Source organism: Megachile rotundata, chromosome 6 (assembly GCF_050947335.1).
Source record: "Megachile rotundata isolate GNS110a chromosome 6, iyMegRotu1, whole genome shotgun sequence".
Taxonomy (NCBI): Eukaryota; Metazoa; Arthropoda; class Insecta; order Hymenoptera; family Megachilidae; genus Megachile; species Megachile rotundata.
The window spans coordinates 9,329,574-9,351,107 of record NC_134988.1 but is presented as its reverse complement, the minus strand read 5'-3'; the positions used below and the strand labels follow the sequence as shown (position 1 = coordinate 9,351,107).

Genomic DNA, 21,534 nt, shown 5'->3' with positions numbered 1-21,534 from the left:
AACTGCATACATTATTAATAACAATTCTCAGGATTATCAATGAGTAAACGATTTATTCTGTACAATTTACACAACTAAGCTTAAAAAGTGATTCTTAGAAACAGTATGAGGTATATTACAAAACGAATCAGAAAATGGTTGAAAATTGTTTATACAGTTATGTACAGTAGAACAAATAATCAAAAATGTATGATACAGTGGAAGAAAAATTAGTGTAACACTTTCAAACCTAACAATGTAAAATAGCCTCTGTACCTGTTATTCTGGGATCTTGAAAAATTAATAAACTTTTATTCAGTTCTGTGTTTAAAATAAACAAATACACCACTAAAGAAATCCCAGTAAGGTACACAGAATTTTTCGGAAAAACAAAAGCAAAAATTTTGCTTGTCCAAACCAGAACAAAACCGTGAAAAAAGTATTTCTGCACGTGTACAAATGTTAAGTGCCGAAGCAACCAACAGTCTATAACCTCGACCAAAAAGCAGAAGGGTTGCCCGACAAAAAAAGGCGAAAGTGAAAGAAATATAATCGAAAAATTTCATGTAATATTGCCTCGACGGAATCCGAGATGACAAAGAAAAAAAAAACTGTTTAAACAAATCGTGAGGTAAACAAGCTACGTTTCGAGACCGTGCTGTGAGGCAATACGTTACTATGTATATATATAATATATATATAAAACCAGAAAAAAAATAGAGAAAGATAGAGATGCAACGGTAATATATTGATCTCATCTACTATATATATAGTGTGTATAAACATGTGTGTATATAAGAATAAAACTCGTATGTGTATATTTCCTTTTTACAGAAGTTCAAGCATACCAGCACATGTTACCAAGAAGTATATATATATATATATTTGCTAACTGGTAAAAAGTGGGTAAGAAAAGCGGTGAGAGTCAGCACAAGGTACTTTATATAAATAAACGGTGAGAGAAATGGTAAAAAGAGGGGTGGTGGTCCAGAAATCGGGATGCCATCTTTTCTAACAGTTACGGATCAAGGGGGGTTCGGGGTGGGGATATATATATATACGCTAGTCAGAGAATAACTCTGGATAGCAATCGTTGACCCGTTTTTTCCAAAAAAATCAAAAGATCGATTAAAAATTTTGTTCGAAAAAATTGAAAGTCGTGAACGAAGAAACGGGTCACTTCGCTATCCAGATGGTCTTCGCTCCTCCTCGCAACTATAATGACTACAAGGACAACAGTTTAGGGGCTAGATTCAAGGGGTGATTCATTTTCTTTTTTTCTTTTCTTTTTTGGTTAGTTAGGTTGGCTTCAACGTAGGTGGATTTTTGGGATACCTGCGTCCACGCTCGCGCTTGTACTGGCCACCGTACTTGCAGCGGTTCGCGGCGAGCTCCGTGATCTCTGGGATCCAGCTGGCGAACACCGCCTACACACCCACAATCATCCGTTGCCGTCAGAACAGAACCCTAATCTGAGATTTTTGGTTGTTTTTGATATTCTTTTTTTTTTATTAAGCATACGTATCATTACTAGCGGACCCGATGGGTCACTTGGCGGACCTAACGCCTCCTTCGCCCAAGACGATACACGCTCGCAACGCTTCACTCTCTGCTCAATCGTTCACGATTACCGGGTACAAATCGTCCTTGTATAGTTTAGTTTTTCACGTGCCCATATAGAGATGTTATGACACAGGGTTATACCTAAGTCAGGCATCACCAAGTGATGGCTCATAGGACGTGTTTGAATATAATTCTTTTTATGTCATTGAAGTAGCTTTTATTATAGTCTGATGTGGTTTCAATGATAAATGTAGCTGATTATGGAGTGAGATGGACTGTGAGATATGGTGGTGCTGTTATAAGGAATGCTCGATTACTATTCTGTATATTGATCTGGGATAAGTTCTTTGTATGTGCTATATATACTTTGAATGTATTAAAAATTTCGATCTTTATGATCACTAGAAATGCACGTTCTTAGATCCCAATTCTGAATATTTAAACTCATAGGTTCCTAAATTTAGTTCTACAAATTCTATAAGATTATGAGTATTCAAATTATCAAGTCTCTTCATTCCTCAACTCCAGATATCCCCAAGTTCTTAATTTTACAAGTTTGTAGATCCTCAAATTCTCTGAACTCTACAATTCTTAAAACCTTGAATGTCTAAATCTCCAGATTTCTAACTCTCTAGCTTTACAGATACCCAGATTAAAAATTCCCAAATCTCTAACACTCTAACTCTACAGATACCCAAATTAAAAATCCCTACATTCCTAACTCTTCAAATCCTCAAATCTCCACATTCTCAAATCCTCAAATCCACAAATCCCCAAATTCTTTAAATCCCTCAAATCCTCAAATTCCCTAAATCCTTCAAATCTCCAAATCCCCAAATCTTCAAATCTCCAAATTCCCAAATTCCCCAATTCCCCAATCCTCAAATCCCCAAATTCCAAGTCCCCAAATCTTCAAATCCCCAAATTCCCAAATTCCCAAATCCCCAAATCTTCAAATCCCCAAATTCCAAGTCCCCAAATCTCCAAACCCTCAAATTCCCCAAATCCCTAGGACCCCAAATCTCCAAATCCTCAAATTCCCCAAATCTCTAGGACCCCAAATCTCCAAATTCTCAAATTCCCCAAATCCCCCAAAATTCCCAAAATTCTCAAATCTTCAAATTCCCTAAATCCCCGAAATCCCCTAAATTCGCAAAATTCCCAAAATCCCCAAATTCCCAAATGTCAAACCTCTCAAACCACCAAGTATCCCCTCTCCTAAACTTCTACCCTTCAAAATCTGAAAATTAAAAAACGGAGTTGTCCAGCAACATAAGTAATAGTAATATAACATACTTGCAAGTTAATTTAGTAGTGGGGTCCATATATGTTAGTTATCGACGGGGAGGCACTTGGTCATGCCTGCCATAGGTGACGCATCGATACTATGCAGGTATCCTGACCGTTCAGGCACCCAAGACAAATTACAATAATTTTATCTGTTATATTCAAGGTTTCCATAAAAATTAAGTCACTATGTGAATGGAAGAAAGTATATGAAGGACTGGGACCTGTGGGACATTAAGAGAAATGTAGGAGAAGAGGGTGTAGGTCAGCAATGGTACATCAGGTAGCCGAATACTATGGCGAACTTTTAGGTTAGGTTCCGTTTAGTGAACTCAATCTGAATTCAAAGTCAGGAAGAACTAATAGTTGCCCATTAGACTTTGCTAATAGGAATCCCTAAAGAAAATAAAGACGTGAGATAAGGAGACCTACTCTCTGTAATTACTCCTTTTAATCATTATAATAATGTTTTTCATCTGAAAATTTTCTTGAATTATTTCGAACATTTGAACCTCCTTCACGTCGCCATTTTCTCTCAGGGGAAATGCAGCTACCTATTAAACCTTATATTTGAAAAACCCTATAATCAAATAAATTCTGTCACACGTTGACAATGAACAAAATAAAAATATTCACCGCAAACTGACTAGTGATACATTATTCGAAACTAACCTAAAAATCGATTGCAAGTGTAAACCTAAAACTTTAAAGTCTGATCAAATTGTAAGATATTAAACATTAACTATGTATGTAGTTATATTTTGTTCGTAAAAGAAAATTTGTTCAATCCCATTTTCCACCGGACAAATAATAAATCGCTCCACGCAAAATACAGTGTCGTTAGTTAATTCATAAACAAGACGTTAATTCCGCGTCACAGTGCGGGTGATCCTTCAATTAACCCACTAATTACTTTATACCCGACAACGACGCGTATTTCGCAGGTTGACGAAGAAACAGGCGTCGTGTGAAGCTCCGTAAATATTTCTGACTTCAATTAACTCTGGCATGCAAAGGTTTCTATTGTAACGTGTAACAACTTACAAATCGGGCTTGGAGATATAATTGCTTTGTGCAACAACGTTTCCCGACGTTGATATTGTTCGTCGTCACGAGTACCATAAAAAAGAGAGCACAACGGTGTTTGCCCTATATAAAAGGAACACATGCGAGGTATGGAAAATAAATGAAAACTGGAACGGATATTTTATATCCCGTATCATTCGTATCTTGGTTACATACGACATATGGCGTTTCATATAAGGAAGACATAGTTGAGAAACTGTGGAACATAAAAGAGTAAATAGCAAGATATTTTAAATTCAATAATTATTCATGATGAGTAGCATAATCTGGGACCACCTCTTTTGAATGCAACTTATATTTTTGTTTAGATGGACTCTATCCATATAAGAAATTATTTAGGTACAATATTAGAACGATCAAGAGTTGCAAGATATTTTAAATTCAGTAATTATTCATTATGAGTTGCATAACCTAGGACCACCTCTTTTGAATGCAACTCTATATTTTTGTTTAGATGGACTCTATCCACATAAGAAATTATTTAGGTACAATATTAGAACGATCAAGAGTTGCAAGATATTTTAAATTCAGTAATTATTCATTATGAGTTGCATAACCTAGGACCACCTCTTTTGAATGCAACTCTATATTTTTGTTTAGATGGACTCTATCCACATAAGAAATTATTTAGGTACAATATTAGAACGATCAAGAGTTGCAAGATATTTTAAATTCAGTAATTATTCATTATGAGTTGCATAACCTAGGACCACCTCTTTTGAATGCAACTCTATATTTTTTTTAGATGGACTCTATCCACATAAGAAATTATTTAGGTACAATATTAGAACGATCAAGAGTTGCAAGATATTTTAAATTCAATAATTATTCATGAAAAGCAGCATAATGTAGGACCACCTCTTTTGAATGCAATTCTATATTTTTTTTCAGATGAATTCTGTGGAACTGTCTATATAGAAAAAGTATTTAGGTACAATATCAGAACGAACAATAGTTGTCGAGATATTTAAATTCACAACTGAAGAGGAGTCTGAGAGGGACCTCCACTTTTGAACGTAGCTATACATTTCTCTTTCCAATTATCTTGCGAGTTATTGATCTTCTGGTATTGTACCAATACTCTTTGACAGAGAATGTTTCGAAGAATCGATCTGCACAAAAATATACTATGTTGTACAGGTGCATTCAAAAGTGGAGGTCCTCCCAAATTTAGGTTCTACTCTAAGATCTCTCTTTAAGATCTTTTAGAATTTTCTTAAAACTATATAATGAAGAAAAACAATATGTATACATGAGATTTAAAAAATATTTTAAAATTGAAGTTAAAATATCTTCTTCTGAATCAACCACTATAATACTGACAAAATTATCGTAAATTTTTGAAAGATTTTCAGAGCTGATATAAACATTTAATACTTCATATGAAGTAGTTAAATGAAATTATCTCCCACAGTTTCAAAGCTATAGCTTGCTCGTATTATATGAAACGCCCTGTAGAGTATGGTGTAATATAAGTGTAGTTTCAAAAAGAGTCTGTAGTGAAGAAATTGTGCAGGAGACGCAGAATCAGTTGCTGATTAACAGACTGCAGATCTATGACTAAAAGAAGCCATCCTTAATATTATGTTTGTAAACAATGGTTGGATGTGTTAAAGGTAGCAGACTAAATTGGCAAATCGTGCAATTCGAGGTGTGCTGTTATAACCTAGTTAATGGAAGAAGTTGAAGAAAATTTGTGAAAGAAAAATTTCTAATCTATATTATTGTCACTTCAACTAACAATAGAAATTTTTTTAGTCGTGTTACCTTGAACTTCGTTCGGGTGAGATACCACTAGCGGAAGATTATGAAACTATCAAAATTTCATTTCTTATGCGTTAAAAGGAGAGTTTGAGAAATCTTCTCGATGAACCTGCTTGGAATATTAGAAGAAAGAAATCCAATCCGTGAAGAACATGCAAAAGAGCCGGTTCTATTTCATGCTATTCTTGAATTTTTACGGTGAATTAACCATTTCTCAAGGTTTCAATTATTAATCGTTGATCCGGAGAAATACAACTGCAAACAAGTTACTTTTGGAAGATAAAAGAAACCAATTTGGTTGGAAAAAAGAAACAAGTTTATTGTCACGAGAATTTAAATAGTGGCAATATAGCGAGAGTCTGCTGTATTGCCACGGGAATGTAACAGAATGTTATATTATCTCGGCAATATGCTGTATTATCACGGTAGTAGAATCTACCGTATTACCGCGATATAACGAGAATGCAATATACCGAGAGCTTATTATCACTGAAATATGGTGACGCTATAACGAGAGTTTATTGCTACGGAAATGTATCATTGGGTTTTTAAAGTGATATGTATGATATTAATCGGTATAAATGAGTTTGAGACGTGACATGCTACGTTAAGTCATCGTCGTGTCATTTAATTTCGATATTTTTATGTTGATATGCCTAATAGTGGTTGGAGGTGGCATATCATGTCTAGAAGTTGTTTATTTATGGTACGGGTTATTAAGTTTCTTTAAGAAATGGTTTCAATGCAAATATACTAGTTTAAGAGGTGACATGTCACCTTAAACCATCACAGGATGGCGATTGCAAGTAGCATATCACCACTTAAATTTGTTTAATTGCATTATAATGTATGCTGTTTCTTTAAGAAAAGACTCCACTACAAAGTAGTCAATTTGGAAGGTGACATGTCACTTTAAACCATTATATGATAGTGATTGAATGTGGCATATCACGTTTTAAGTTCATTCATTTGGTTAGTAGCATATCACATTTCTTTAAGAAATGACTCAACTGTAAATAAGTCAATTTGGAAGGTGATATGTCACTTCAAAACACCATACGATGGTAATTGAAGGTGGCATATCACGTTTCAAGTTCGTTTATCTGGATTACAGCATATCACATTTCTTTAAGAAATGACTCAACTGCCCATAAATGAATTTGAAAGGTAACATGTCACCTTGAACCGTCACATGATGGCACTTTGGGGTGGCATGTCATGTTTTAAAATCTTGATTATAGCATATCACATTCCTTTAAAAAATGACTCAACAGCAAATAAATCAATTTGGAAAGTGACATGTCACTTTAAATCATCATACGATGGTGACTGAAGGTGGCATGTCACGTGTCAATTTTGTTTATTTGAATCACAATGTGACACACGTTCTTAAAAAATGATTGCACTGTTGATAAATCAGTTTGAAAGATGGAATGTCACCTTGAGACGTACAACAATGACAATTTAAAGTAGCATGTCACGTCTCAAATTTCTTTATTCGGATTACAGCATATCACATTTCCTTAAGAAGTGTAATAAGATCCCTCTGAGAATTGAAATGTCACCTTAAACCATAATGTGATGGTCATAACATGGCATATCGCGTCTCAAGTTCATTTATCCGATTCGAAGCATATCACTTTACTAACCCAACATCCACCATCGCTGTACACATTCCTACACTTCCCTAAACAAACAAGTCCTCTTGAAGTCCAGGAAACGTTCAAAAACAGTGAAGATACGCCGGTAACTATACTCACAGTAAGTTCACGGCAACTTTAGCTCCCTAGACTACGACACAAAATTCCTTATAAAAAATGCGTACAGGTATAAAATACATTCGCTCAAACTTTTTTTCTGACAAAATAAAACACCTTGAAACATATGTATGTATGTATGAACGCACTTATGCGAGTGTATGCTTTGTGTGTCACATGTGTGTATGCATGGATGAACATGGTTCCGTGTGAGAATGTAATGTATTAATGAATGTATTAAGTTTATACATACTTGAAAAAATGAAAAAGAAAAAGAAAAAATGAAGAAGTTAACAGACAAAAGTGACAGGATTGAAGGATTTAATTATATAATAATACCTCTTTCCGTGTTCCCGCTTGTATTCGCCGCTGTACTTGGACCTACTGCCTACGAGCTCTATTATCTCGGGTATGCTACTAGCAAAAATTGCCTGCAAATAGAAATCATAACTGGAAAATACTATGCCACTACGAACCGTTCAAAACAAACTGGGTCATCTATGTATTGGTTGCGATTTACAGCTCAGCTTCTCACCAGATATACTGGGTGTTCATATATTTCTGTCACTTCTTGTAATTATCAAACGGTTATAAATTCGTGTAAAAACATCTGATTTCGAACTTTTTATATAGAATATAATAATGTACACTGAAAACTATTTTTCAATTTTTCAAGGTCTTTTCAAGGTCATTTCAAGGTCATTTTAAGGTCATTTCAAGGTCGTTTCGTATTTTCGTATTTAAATGGGACGCCATATTTTTATTCTGGTATCACAGAAGACAGATGAAAGACATTAGCTATAATATTGCTTATAACTAGTTCAAATTTATGTTGGAAGATTGAAAATAGGGTGAACAATAAATACAATGGTACAGCTCACAAATTCTAACTTCCAAGTATAATTCAACTGTCACACATTTGTGCACAATTTATACTAATAATAACAAGATAATCTAACTCTAAAATAACTTCATAAACACAATAATTAAAATTTTCATTTACGTCTTCATATCAGGTCAAGGTCACTATTTACTTAAAAAACTGAACTGACCTTAAAATTTATTAAAGTAAATTTTGACACGTAGAATCATATTCCATGTAAAAAGAACCAAGATATTTTTACACTTCTTCTGTATTACCTAAAGTTTGATAGATACTTCACATGACAGAAATTTATGGACACCCTGTATGTATCCACTAGATCCTCTGATTAGAGTACATGTTCACGAGAGTAAAACTCATGCTTGATAGCATTGTATGCGAGTAAATTCTGTGTTGTGAGTCACTCTCAGCCTTGAGCATAAGAGCCACTCTCAGCCTAGAAGTTTCAATCACTTTTAGTTACTCTCAAAGTTATAACTCAATTACTCTCAGACTGAGTCTAATATCGACTCTCAGCTACTCTCAGTATTTAGCCTGACAGCAACTCTCAATTACTCTCAGACTGAGCCTAAGATCAACTCTCAGACTTAGCCTAAGATCGACTCTCAGTCACTCTCAGTATTTAGCCTGACAGCAACTCTCAGTTACTCTCAGTTACTCTCAGCCCTCAGTGCAAGAACTTCCAATCACTCTCAGTATCAATCGTCTCTCAGTCACTCTCAGTCCTCAACCAAACAAATCTTATCCATCCTCAGTACTGAGAGTAAAAAAAACTTACTGTCTCTCTTACTATCAGTATTCAGTCAGAGAGTAATTTTCAGTGACTCTCAGAAATCAGCCTAAAAGTGACTGTCCCAGCACTCAACCTAAAAACAACTCTCAGTGCTCAGCCTACGAGTGACTCTCAGTCTCAGTACACAAACTAAAAGCAACTCTCAACATATTATCTACTCGTAACAAATGTTCTCGACCTCCTCTCGGACGAGTTTTACTCTCAAGTGGACAGATCCTCTTATATCGTCGCAGCAGAAGGAGATAAAAAGAAAAGAAGGATTCGAAGGATCGGTAGAAAAAGGTAATTTAGGGGCAATGATCTGCTTTCTCGTGTTGCGTGCGCACCTTTCACTATTCTTGAAAAATGCTAAACACTGTGTGATATTCGCAGCCATACTGGGATCTAAATTTTTGGATTTATAGTATTGAGTTGGACAATCATTTCTTTGTGGATTATTGTGGAACGATCATTGTGGAATGCGCATGCGCGTTGCTGTTGGTTACGGAGCGTGTTAAGACCAATCAGAGCCTACGTGCGCAGTAAACTGCGCAGAGGTCGTTTCTTGATATATCAGTTTAAGTCCTAGTATGTTTATACTCGTACAAGTTACAAATTAATAAATAAATCAATTGTTATGATAATGTATTTATTTGTTAACACTTTAACATACAGCAAAGTTGTACATAACAATAAATAAATAAAAATGTATTAATAAATAAAAATATAATTAGTGAAACTTGAAACTGCAATAACTTCTGAACCAACATGTTTAAAGCGTAACTTACTTCAACAATTTATTGTAAATAATTAAAAACATACACTGATTAGTCTGTCTGAAATCAAATTTAGTTGAATTTTATCCTGTGACGAAATCTCAAAAATATCTTAAATTATTGCAACTCAGGATAAAAGTTTTAAAAACACTTTTAAATAAAATTATTGCCTTCTATATAAAAGATTATTTATTTATATATATGTATATATAAAAAGGCCATATGAAATTATTGTCCAACTCAATATCTTGTGAACTAACCCCCGAACGAATATAAATTTTCATTTCCATTTTCGAAATTTTAGACCATACGTGACATATGGCAATCTTTCTTTGAAAATTTAGATATCTCGTTTTAGTTGAAATATCTAAACAAATATAATAAATATGGATCATAACTGACCCAGATTAGTCGTTCGAGGATTAAAAAATATTTATCGTGACGAAAAGAAAGTGCAAACTTTGCAATATTCCCGTAGGAACAGACTTTATAACTATTCGGGTCATTTTTGGGAAAACAGTGTAATGGAAGCTTTAAGACTAGTCAACATCTAAAATTAAGGTGACCTACGTTCTTATAATAAAAAAAAATATTTCAAAGATCGTAATCATTGCAATTTATAGGCGACTAAAAACTAATTATTTATAACAGATCATTTGAAGCAGTTCAAAAATCGTGTGTATCGAAGAGATGGTCAAACCTAGCTTTAACTTGTCCCCACTCCGTTGCTATTTTTGTCACGTGTCGATAATCGTCGGCAAGTACGATTTCTAGATAATCAATCACGTGATAATTATTTTTTATATATTACATTTGCACTTTGATGTGTTTAACGCACACTTAGCGTGATATATGAAAAATAATTAATATCGTGTAGTGTTATCTTAGGAAATCTTACTTACCGACAGTTACCGACGTTTACCGACGACGTACGAAGACAAACCACGTGACAAGAGTGGCAGAGTGGGGATAGTCTAGAGCCTAAATTATCTCAAGATGGCCATCTCTATTACATTCGTTGCTCTAAAACAGTGGTTCTCAAATTTTTCGTAAAATCAAATGATTTAATTTAGAGAAATATTTGTGTTTAATGAGAACGTTTGTGTTAATAGTTACAATTAATGTTAATTTCTTAAAGGACGAAAATATATTTTTTTATCGATGAAATTGTTATAATGTGAATTGCACTACAGGTTGAGAATCACTGTTTTAAAACCACTTTTTACTTACGTTCGAGAAATATTTCCTATTCATTTTAACGAATACGTAACAATATATTTTAAAGTTACATATTATTCAATTATTTTACATATACAGGGTGACACAAAAATAAATGACCAAGCTGTGATAAAATCATAGATATCTGAAATATTTCTTTTTCAAAATATAAAAATGTTTATTTATATAAAATTTTGAGTACTTCACAAATTAAATTACTAGTTTGTCATCACAGACTGATGTAATAAAAATTACTCCCCACAAGAAATACACTAGTATTTTAACCACAATTTGATTATTCATTTTACAGTCACTCTATATAATTGAAATAATTTATATCAGTTAATATTCTATGATTTCTGAACGGGAGTGTGTTACACGTGTCAACTTCTTCGTGAACATCTGTTGACTATGTTAAAACGTGAAATGTGGTTAGTTCAAAAGTGACAAGCTGATTGCATAAAATGTAAGAGACAGAAAACATAGTGGATTCTGAAGAGCATACGGTAGTTGAGAGTGAAAGCAGAAATGCATGCGTGAAAAACATACGTGACAGTGAGAAATAGAGAAAGAAGAACAAGTGGTTAACCCTTAGAGCACAGAGTGGGCTACAAACTTCATGCGACCGAAAATAATTTCTTTTTTTAATAACTAATGTTAACTTTTGAAACTTTCTCCTACTTCTGAAATAGAAGAAAACTTTTTGATACAGTAGACTCACAATGTATTGCCAGGTATAAACGGAATTGTTCTTATATTTATTGTATTGCTTCGCTATTGCGGGACTTACAAATTTTACAATTATTCAATTTTTTAATTTTTCCACTTTGAAATTTTTCAATTTTCCCACTCTTGAATTTTTCAATTTTCCTACTCTTGAATTTTTCAATTTACCCACTTTTCAATTTTTCAATTTTTCCACTCTTCAAGTCTTCAATTTTTCAATTTTCCCACTCTTCAAGTTCTCAATTTTCCCACTTCCAATTTTTCAATTTTTCCACTTCTCAATTTTCCCACTTTTCAATTTTTTAATTCTCCCACTTCTCAATTTTCCCACTTTCCAATTTTTCGATTTCCCACTTCTCAATTTTCCAATTTTCCTATTTCCCCATTTTTCAATTTTCCCACTTTCCAATTTTTCAATTTTTCAATTTTCCCACTCTTCAATTTTTCAATTTTCCCACTTTTCAATTTTTCAGTTCTTCAATTCCACAATTTTTCAAGTCTTCAAATCTTTAATTTTTCAATTCTTCAATACTTCAATTCTTCAATTATTCAATTTCCAACTCTTTGACTTCCAATTTTCCAATTTTTCAATTTTACAATTCTCACTTTTACAAATGTAAATCCCTTCAAATTTTTAATTTGCGAACTGACAAACACTCAGATTAACTAACTTTCGAATTTCTCAAAGAAGAAATCTTTGTCCACAGCAATATATTGCTAACTTCAATAATATTCAGCTGCAACATTTGTGGCAATATAACGAAAGTGTACTGTAAATTAAAACAAAATTTACCAAATGTGTATATAAATCCGCCCAAATTACTCTGAGAGTTAAAACAGGAAGAAAAGAAAGTTTGAGCATTCGATTTTGACTAACATTAGCAAACCAAGCAAACTAGAAGGTTAAAAATTGTTATTCGTGCAGATTAGAGGATAGCAGACCTCTACTGTAATTTACAATCGGTATCAAATTAATTAAAATTAATTCAAAATTAATTAAAATTTTTTTTTATATGGTTTCTTTTTATCGTAGAGGGCTGCAGCGAGGGAAGCGCTACTTTATTCTGCAATTTATCTAGCTCTAATTGTTCTATCGAGAATCAACGACCCACTGTGAACGGTTAATTGTTTAATTTTCGTTAAAAAAAAAAGAGGTCAAAATTTCTGTTGAAACATCAAGATCTTATAGTGCTCCCTTCGATGTTGAATAATTGTTATTGTCAAACATTTAAAGGCAACTAAAGACACTGCGGTTAAATAAAATACAATCGTTGTACAATTGTTAGTAAATGAAATTCAACTTTCAATTTTTCTCAAACGAAAAAACATACTTCATGGGGCAACAATGATTTAGATCGTTATGGTATTAAGGAAAAGTATCGTAGAAATATTCGATATAAAATTTTGGGTCTGTAAATAATAAATGTTAGTGTTCTTAAAAAAGAATTGTTATTGAAGATCGAATAATCGCCTGTTATTTAAGAGAATCTATATGTTCATTTATTACGAGCTTTTTGTAATAATTATCGATTAATGGTAGGTTATAATTATCTTGTTAACCAATTAAACATGATATTTTCGTTTGATAGCTTGTACAGAACGAAGCACAATACTTGAGAAATATAGAAAATATAAATTGATTTAGGATAACTTTTTTGGAAAGCAATTTTCGACATGCATTTATATTCTTCTTTTATAAAAGAAATTCGACTGATTTTTGAAATTATATTTCTGAACGAAAATATTTGTTAATATATTAACATTGAAATGTTTATTTAAATCGAGAGAGTACTTTGATAAGCAATATTCGTAACTCATTATTGAACGGATAGATAACCACTTAATAAATGACCGCTCAATAAGTAACCGTTCAAAAAGTAACCGCTCAATAAGTAACCGTTCAATAAGTAGACACTTTATTATAAACATTACAAATTTATATTGTTTATTATTCATACTAACATAACCTAACGAAACATTATCAATTTCTAAATTTAAAATAAAATATCAAATATTAAAAATAATGTTAAAGACTATTGTTAATAACCAACCTAACCACACGTAATGAAGTTAAAAACTTAAATGTGAATATTAATTATTAAATATGTCAGCAGCTGATGTAACTTAACATAACCTAACTTATCTTAAATACACGTTATCAATTTTCAAACGTAAAATTAACTACTAAAAATCTATTTTTGACGATGAATATTCAAATAACAAAAAAGTGAAAAATAATGACAGATATAATATTGTACCAAATACTGAAATTAACAAATCAGGTAAAATATTTACGGTTGGTTGTTTTAGTGTTAAGAATACACCCTTTCATTATGACTGAAAGGCATCACGCTTGACATAACAATTTTAACAACGCTGATTGTTAAGATCTTCTTCAATTAAAAAGAAAGAACGCAACTCTGTTTAAAGGTGATGAAACATATGACGTTTCGGTGAAAATTTAAATATTTCAGATATTCTTTCAGATATAGTTTAATTATTTTTTTATATAACTAAATATATGTTTTATAATAATTGCTATTAACATGTTATTAAATAAATATTTTATACATACAAATATAAATGTAATATATTTTATGCATATAAATAATTAAAACTTTTTTAACGTATGAACACAATTTAATTATTTATTCTTTAAATATCCTTTATGTCAATAAAATAAAAATAAAAATAAAGCAATATTCACAGATTGTCTTTGGCTAAATAAAAATTTACTAAATTTGTAAAAGTAATAGAATAGAATATTACTTATCAAACTACTCTCCATTTTTCAGTAAAAAGAACGTGTTAAATAATTTGCGAACGATTTTGAAAGTATTATTCAATAAACTTTTCTATCGCACTTCTGCCCTCTCCATCGCCATGTTTGTCTAAATTTAAAAATTTTCGTCATCCTACCATTCTTAGCTGCAGGACCTATTAAAATCGGTTTGAAGCGGTTCTTTATTGTTTGAATCGCGTACTATGCACCAGAACTCAATGACATCATACTTTCAAGTGCCAAACAGTTTGAGGAGGTTCCAAAACAAGCTTGCTTTTAAATGGTACGAGGACATTGTTCTTCGTACAATTAAAAAATAATTAAAACAAACAGTCTAACAATAATTTCTCCCTCAATTATTACAGAACTGATACAATTTTATTTTTCGTATGAAAACAATTTAGATTATCGTTCCCGCAAAAGATAAAAAAAGCTCGTAACAAGTTCCTATCAGAGAATTTTGTATTTTCCAAAGATATGTTCATTATTAGTAATTTTTCGAACCAAAGAAGCGGCGAGAAATACGTATTTATACAGGACGCTTCAAAAGAGAGTCGCACAGTTTTTTCAGCAAATTTGGTAAATTAATTTATGTTAAAACGAATTATACTATGATTCTTATCTTACTGATTAAGGAAAGGAACAATCGTTTTATGTATACGCACATAATTACAATGAAATGTGTATATAAATACAGTCTTACAGTTTTATATTTCTTGTATCATTCTTGTCTCTTATTACAAATATAATGTTATTTCAAAAAATATCAATTTTGTGTTATATTTTTTCTTCTGTAAAGCAACATGAGTGTAAAAAGAAGGTATAACGTTCTTATTTTTGAAATAATTGCAATAAAAAAGGCTGTTAAACTCGCGCCCAATGAGGTAAATATACCACAAGTTAAATGTAATAAGTAAAAAAATAAAAACACTTATCAATATCAAGATAATAATTGACTTATATCGCAACATTTAGGAACAACGGAAGTCTCTGAGACAATAATCAATTTCTTAATAGTTAATTTACAATCTCGCTTTATATCAAGCTACAACTTTACTAGCTTTGCTATCCCGGGATCGAACAACTTAAACAAGTTTAGAATTTTTGTAAAACTTTTAATTAAAGATTTTATCTTTCATGAAGATAACATAACCTCTTTGATTTAGAATAATCTATCAAATCTGTTGAAAAGATTGTGCGATTAATTCTGAAACATCCTGTATACAGGGTGATAGAAAAGTAAGATAGAAGGTCTGATTTTAGGAGCTGTAGAATGTGTCTAATTAATGTATATTAGACTTTCATTATATTGCCGATGGGTTTATAGGAGTGGGAAATTTTTGGAATTTGGCAATGTAGAAAGAGCTGTGGATTTCTGTGGATTTGTCAAGGTAGTGTTGTATGACGGCAATATAACGAGAGTCTACTGTAGAAATTCGTAGATTATAAATACTGACCCTTTATGTGCGTTGCTGATGTATGAATTGCTTTAAATATCAAAATATAATAGATTTGAAAATTGCAAATTTAAATTTTGTATCTTTACTCTCTTTTTAGATATGAATCCCCCTTCCCTCGTTTTAAAATATACATTACAAGTAACAAAAAATGACAACCCAAAAAATGACTAAAAATAACCTTCTTCAAAAATCCCAAAATTGTTTAAAGTTTGACTACTAAAATAAAAATAACACAAAATATTTTAATAGTCATCAATAATACCCAAATTTATTTTGGGAAATTTCCCCAAATTTTTCATAAAAAAAATCGACCTCCAAAACCTACATCAATTAGACAAATACCACAAGCCCCCAAAATCTCAGGCCCTCCTTTTGAATCACCCTGTACAACGTCGGCAGCATGTTAGCGTTCGCAGAAAAACAGACAGACATACAGACAGAATGAACATCATAGATCAAGCTTGGCAAAGAAACCAATACTGTACTAAAGTCGTTAGGCTTCTCGTGCCTTCTAAAGAGATAGAATCACAAAATATGAATGGATGTTTAGAAATTGTTTCTCAAGAAAAACAACGTGCCTCGAATCACCTTCAAAATCAATGAACTTTACTTACAATTAGACCCGAGGCTCGTTCCCATGTAGGGGCATCCTCCGTTTTTGCGAATTTATTCAACGAAAACTACAACTTCAATTCACGTACCATTTATATAGTTCTATTCGGGTATATTTCAAGTAATAGCCACAATTTTTTTGAAAATTTTTATTGAAAATTCACGGAGTTACAGCTAATGGTGTCAAATACGACTTCTGGCTGGGACTGGGCACGTTACAGGGGCGTACTAAGACTCTATGGCGCCTGGGGTTATTTTGAACACAGGATGTTTTAAAAAATTTTTTTATTGGAAATTTAAGTTTGATAAGTTAGATAATTGTTAGATGATATTATATAAGTATAGTAGTGCCCGGGTTGCCCTAACTCATTCACTAAGCCCTGAGGATCCCCAGTTAACTGTTCATTTACAGATATAATATTATCACATAATACATACAAGGAAATTTAAATTTAATAAATTAGAAAACTGTCAGATAATATTATATATGTATATGTATAATAGTGCCCAGGTTGCCCTAACTGGGTCCTTCACTCACTAATTCAGCCCTGAGGTTCCCCAGCGTTTACTGTTCATTTACAGATATAATATTATTACATAACAAATACAAGGAAATTTAAATTTGATAAATTAGACAACTGTTAGATAATATTATATATGTATATGTATAGTAGTGCCCAGGTTGCCCAAGTTGCCCTGGGTCCTTCATTCACCAACTCAGCCCTGAGGTTCCCCAGCGTTAACTTTTCATTTACAGATATAATATTATTACATAACAAATACAAGGAAATTTAAATTTGATAAATTAGACAACTGTTAGATAATATTATATATGTATATGTATAATAGTGCCCAGGTTGCCCGAGTTGCCCTGGGTCCTCCATTCACTAATTCAGCCCTGAGGATCCCCAGTATTAACTGTTCATTTACCGATATAACACACATGGTATTACATAACATATATAAGGATTCCCACAGTGCTGTGCACACCATTGCCCGAGAGCTCTTCCACGAGCACTTTGCCCATCGAGCTCCAGTTACACTCATGAGTTAAACATGAGTTTTACCCGTGACTACGTGCTCCCGCGTTAAATAAATTCGCAAAATTCGTGTTTAAGAGGAAATGTCCCCTTAAATGGTAAAATAGAGCTGCACAACTGTTTGCTCACGAACTGAAGCCCTTCTATGGGAGCAGTTAACCCGTGGTGGAAAAACATCTTTTTGCTTTATCTAGATAATGACAACAGAGAGGTAAAGATGAAGAAATACTACATAATGTACTTGAAACAACTTTAGGTGCTTTTTAAAAACAAATTTTCACGCATTTTATACAAAACGCATACTGAGAGTTTCTTGATTTACGACCTTGCTATAGCTGGAGATTAAAAGGATTTACGACCTTGATGTATTATAGAAAATACTGCAGTGGTTTATGACAGACGTCCTTCCATCACTCTTTGGGTGGGTTAACATAATGAGGGTGGTTTATGGGGCATTCACACTGAACGAACAAGTGTGCATTTTCTCCTTTAATGCAAATTAAACATGTCCTATCTTTTATATGAATATTGCAGAGGACGTTCATTTGTTCGTTTAGTGTAAAACCTTATGGTGCATTCACACTGAACGAACAAGTATGAATTTTCTCCTTTAATGCAAATTAAACATGTCCTATCTCTTATATGAATATTGCAGAGGACGTTCATTTGTTCGTTTAGTGTAAAACCTTATGGGGCATTCACACTGAACGAACAAGTATGAATTTTCTCCTTTAATGCAAATTAAACATGTCCTATCTTTTATATGAATATTGCAGAGGACGTTCATTTGTTCGTTTAGTGTAAATGAACCCTTATGGTGCATTCACACTGAACAAGTATGCATTTTCTCCTTTAATGCAAAATCACACGTGTTCTCTTTTACATGAATATTGCTGAGGACATGCATTTGTTTGTTTAGTGTAAATGAACTCTTATAGTGCATTCACACTGAACAAGTATGCATTTTCTCCTTTAATGCAAATTAAACATGTTCTACCTTTTTACATGAATATTGCAGAGGACATGCATTTGTTCGTTCAGTGTCAATGAGCCCTTATGGTGCATTCACACTGAAGAGTCAATTTTTACTTCGACAGAAATTGAACATCTCTTTTGCATTTAGATTTTATCGAAGTTGTAAAAGAATTAACATCCTATCTTTTTTGTATTTAAATTTTATTGAAGGTAAAAAAGTAATGAGTATTCAGTGTGAATGAACCTTTACAAGGGCTTCGTTCAAGAGCAAGTAGTTATGCAGAACTGTGACAAAGTATAATTAGTTTTTTTAGATGAGATCTCGTGGTGAATCGAATCTAACGATTCGATTGACTGTGAAAAATGAAGGTAGATTCAAATCGTAGAAGAAATTGAAGCACAGGAAAGAGAAGTTAAGTGTGCGGTTAAAAGAGATACCATGATTATTAATACGTTGTCTTGTTTTTCTTTTTTTGTTAGAGAAAATTTTATGACATTACTGTAATACAGTAATATGTATTGATATTTTGTTAATCATTTTACTGAGGATATGAATAAATGAACGGATATAATTAATTAGAGATTGATAATTATTCAGTTAAATATTTGATACGATGAAATGAATAATTATTCAATTAAATTGCTGATATGATAAAGTGAGATATTTTATGGTAATTTGTTGTGAATGTTTGGTTGGAAAAATATGTTGAATTTAAACAAAGTTGCTATCGAATTTCAAAATGTATATATCGAAATTTTTTTGAATTTCATTTGTATAATTTATGCAATTTAAATTGAATAATAATAAATTATTGTACTTCATTTTAATTGCAGAAGTGAGTAAATGTTAACTGCACAAATAATTAATTACTGAGAAATTTTGTTGCAATTGTAAATAATTTTAAAATGAAAACAACTTTAATTTTCAGTAACAATTTTTAGATTGATATTAGTTTAAATTGTTGAAGATTGTAAAATTTTTTAATTAAATTACTTAGATCTTCCAAATTGATTTTATCAAATTTTGACATATTTTTATTATTTCTATTTTTATGTTACATTTAATGTAACACTGGCTTTGGTTTCTTTTTTAATAAATCTAACAATTTTTGTCATTTCAAATTTATTTTGACAAAATAATTAAAAAATAACGTATAAACAAATAGACGTCTGCTTAATTTACTTTGCCACCGTAAAGAAATTAAATAAATAAATCAAAGTACTTTGAAATAAATTGTATTATGAAAAGTCACTATTTTTTTTTTAATAACACTATGTTGCAATGTAAAAAATAATAGTCAAAATAAATATCTACACATTGCTATCAAACACAAGAAATAATTCAGAGGCACATAAAAATATTCCATATTCAAAAATTTACTATAAACATGTTTTCATGAATTCAACATATTTTCAAAAATATTCACAACAATTTAAATAAAATATTTCATAAATATCTTATCAACAACATCCTAAAATATTCATAAACAGCGTATAAAATGAGTCTCAGACAATTATATATCATATACAGTAGACTCTCGTTATATTGCCGTTTCCACATCAATGATATTCATCACCGTAGAGCTTCACGAAATTTTATCCAACCCCATACTGTTAATTCCAAAAATCCTTTTCTACAACTCCATTAACGGCAATATAACGAGAGTCTACCATACTTACAGTTCTCACCAAATTACAACGTGGTCCAAAATCTGGTCAATCGATTAAAAAACATGTACTGTTAACTTAGATATTTCCTCAATTTATTTCTTTTTTTTGACCACGTTATATTTCGCCGAGAACCATACATGTTATCTGATATTTAATTTCTTCCAAAAGAATGGGATTTAGGAGTAACACAATAAGTGCACACTCCATTGCCCAAATGAACTATAATAACAACGTTGGCCTTTATGCCTCTCCAAGTTATTTTCTGCATTTTTTATGCCAACAGCACACGGCTACCCATTTTTGGGTGGATCGCGGCCAATATAGCTGGACTTCGGTGGCCTACGTGGCTAAGACCGAAAACCACGTAGAAATCTTTCGTATCTCCCTGGGGTTCCCCTTTACAACCCTTCGAACCCTCTCAGGTAAATAAAATCTCGGGAAAATCGCATTTCTCACCGAAATATAGATTTACTACCACGCTATCTCGAAATAAACTGCATTACATCCCCTTTACTTATGAAATGAATAAATAAAGAACACGTGTTTCACCGATGGACCACATCTTCCAGAAAATTCTACAGAAAGTTGGGATTAGCCGGAGAGAATTCGAAGAGCGTGACAGACCCTTTATTTATAAAATAAATAAATAAAGGGAGCAACCTAACGTGGACGAGATTTACGAGATAATATTTCATCGAGAACGTGGGAATCCCCTCAGATCGAAGCGCACAGACCCTTTATTTATTTATTTATTTAATTTATTCGACAGAGTGAGGCGTGTAGGTACGAGAACGATTGAAGCTCGCCGTTGGTGGCCGTCATGAGTGTAGAATCTTGATATTTGATGTGATAAATAAACTGTAGTATCGTACGCATACCTCCCTCGCGATCACGCCATCTTGTCACGGAACTGGGCACTAAACGAGTCGAGTGAGGAAATAGCACGCGGCGAAACTACGTCCCGATTTTCGTTTTTGTTACGAGGGTGGCATGACTGCACGAAATATCCCGACACATAGAGGTATAGGCATAAGGCACAGGTAGCCAGTATCGCTATAGAAAACAGTACTCTAGAGCTCCATTTTTTTTCTTGTTCTCACCGTAGCGACACGAAACTAGGTCCAAGCTGGCTCGCAGGTGGACCGGCGCCAAATTCAGAAGTTTTTTTTTTTTCGTTTTACCC

At 32.5% G+C, this 21,534-nt stretch overlaps 1 protein-coding gene across 37 annotated transcripts in view; it reads right to left on the bottom strand.

Moving 5' to 3' along the window:
• slo (calcium-activated potassium channel slo) overlaps positions 1 to 21,534 on the bottom strand; it is a 139,511-nt gene that overhangs the window by 75,972 nt on the left and 42,005 nt on the right. For 12 of the 37 annotated variants that reach the window (XM_076532436.1, XM_076532439.1, XM_076532433.1 and 9 more), the window contains exon 6: positions 7,776 to 7,867. The exons of 23 other annotated variants lie outside the window; for them this stretch is intronic. In XM_076532436.1, coding sequence (XP_076388551.1) covers positions 7,776 to 7,867 — 92 coding nt within the window. Of the gene's footprint in view, positions 1 to 1,314; positions 1,407 to 7,775; positions 7,868 to 21,534 lie in introns of all 37 variants that reach the window. 2 more of the 37 variants (XM_076532437.1, XM_076532434.1) reach the window with 1 other exon arrangement.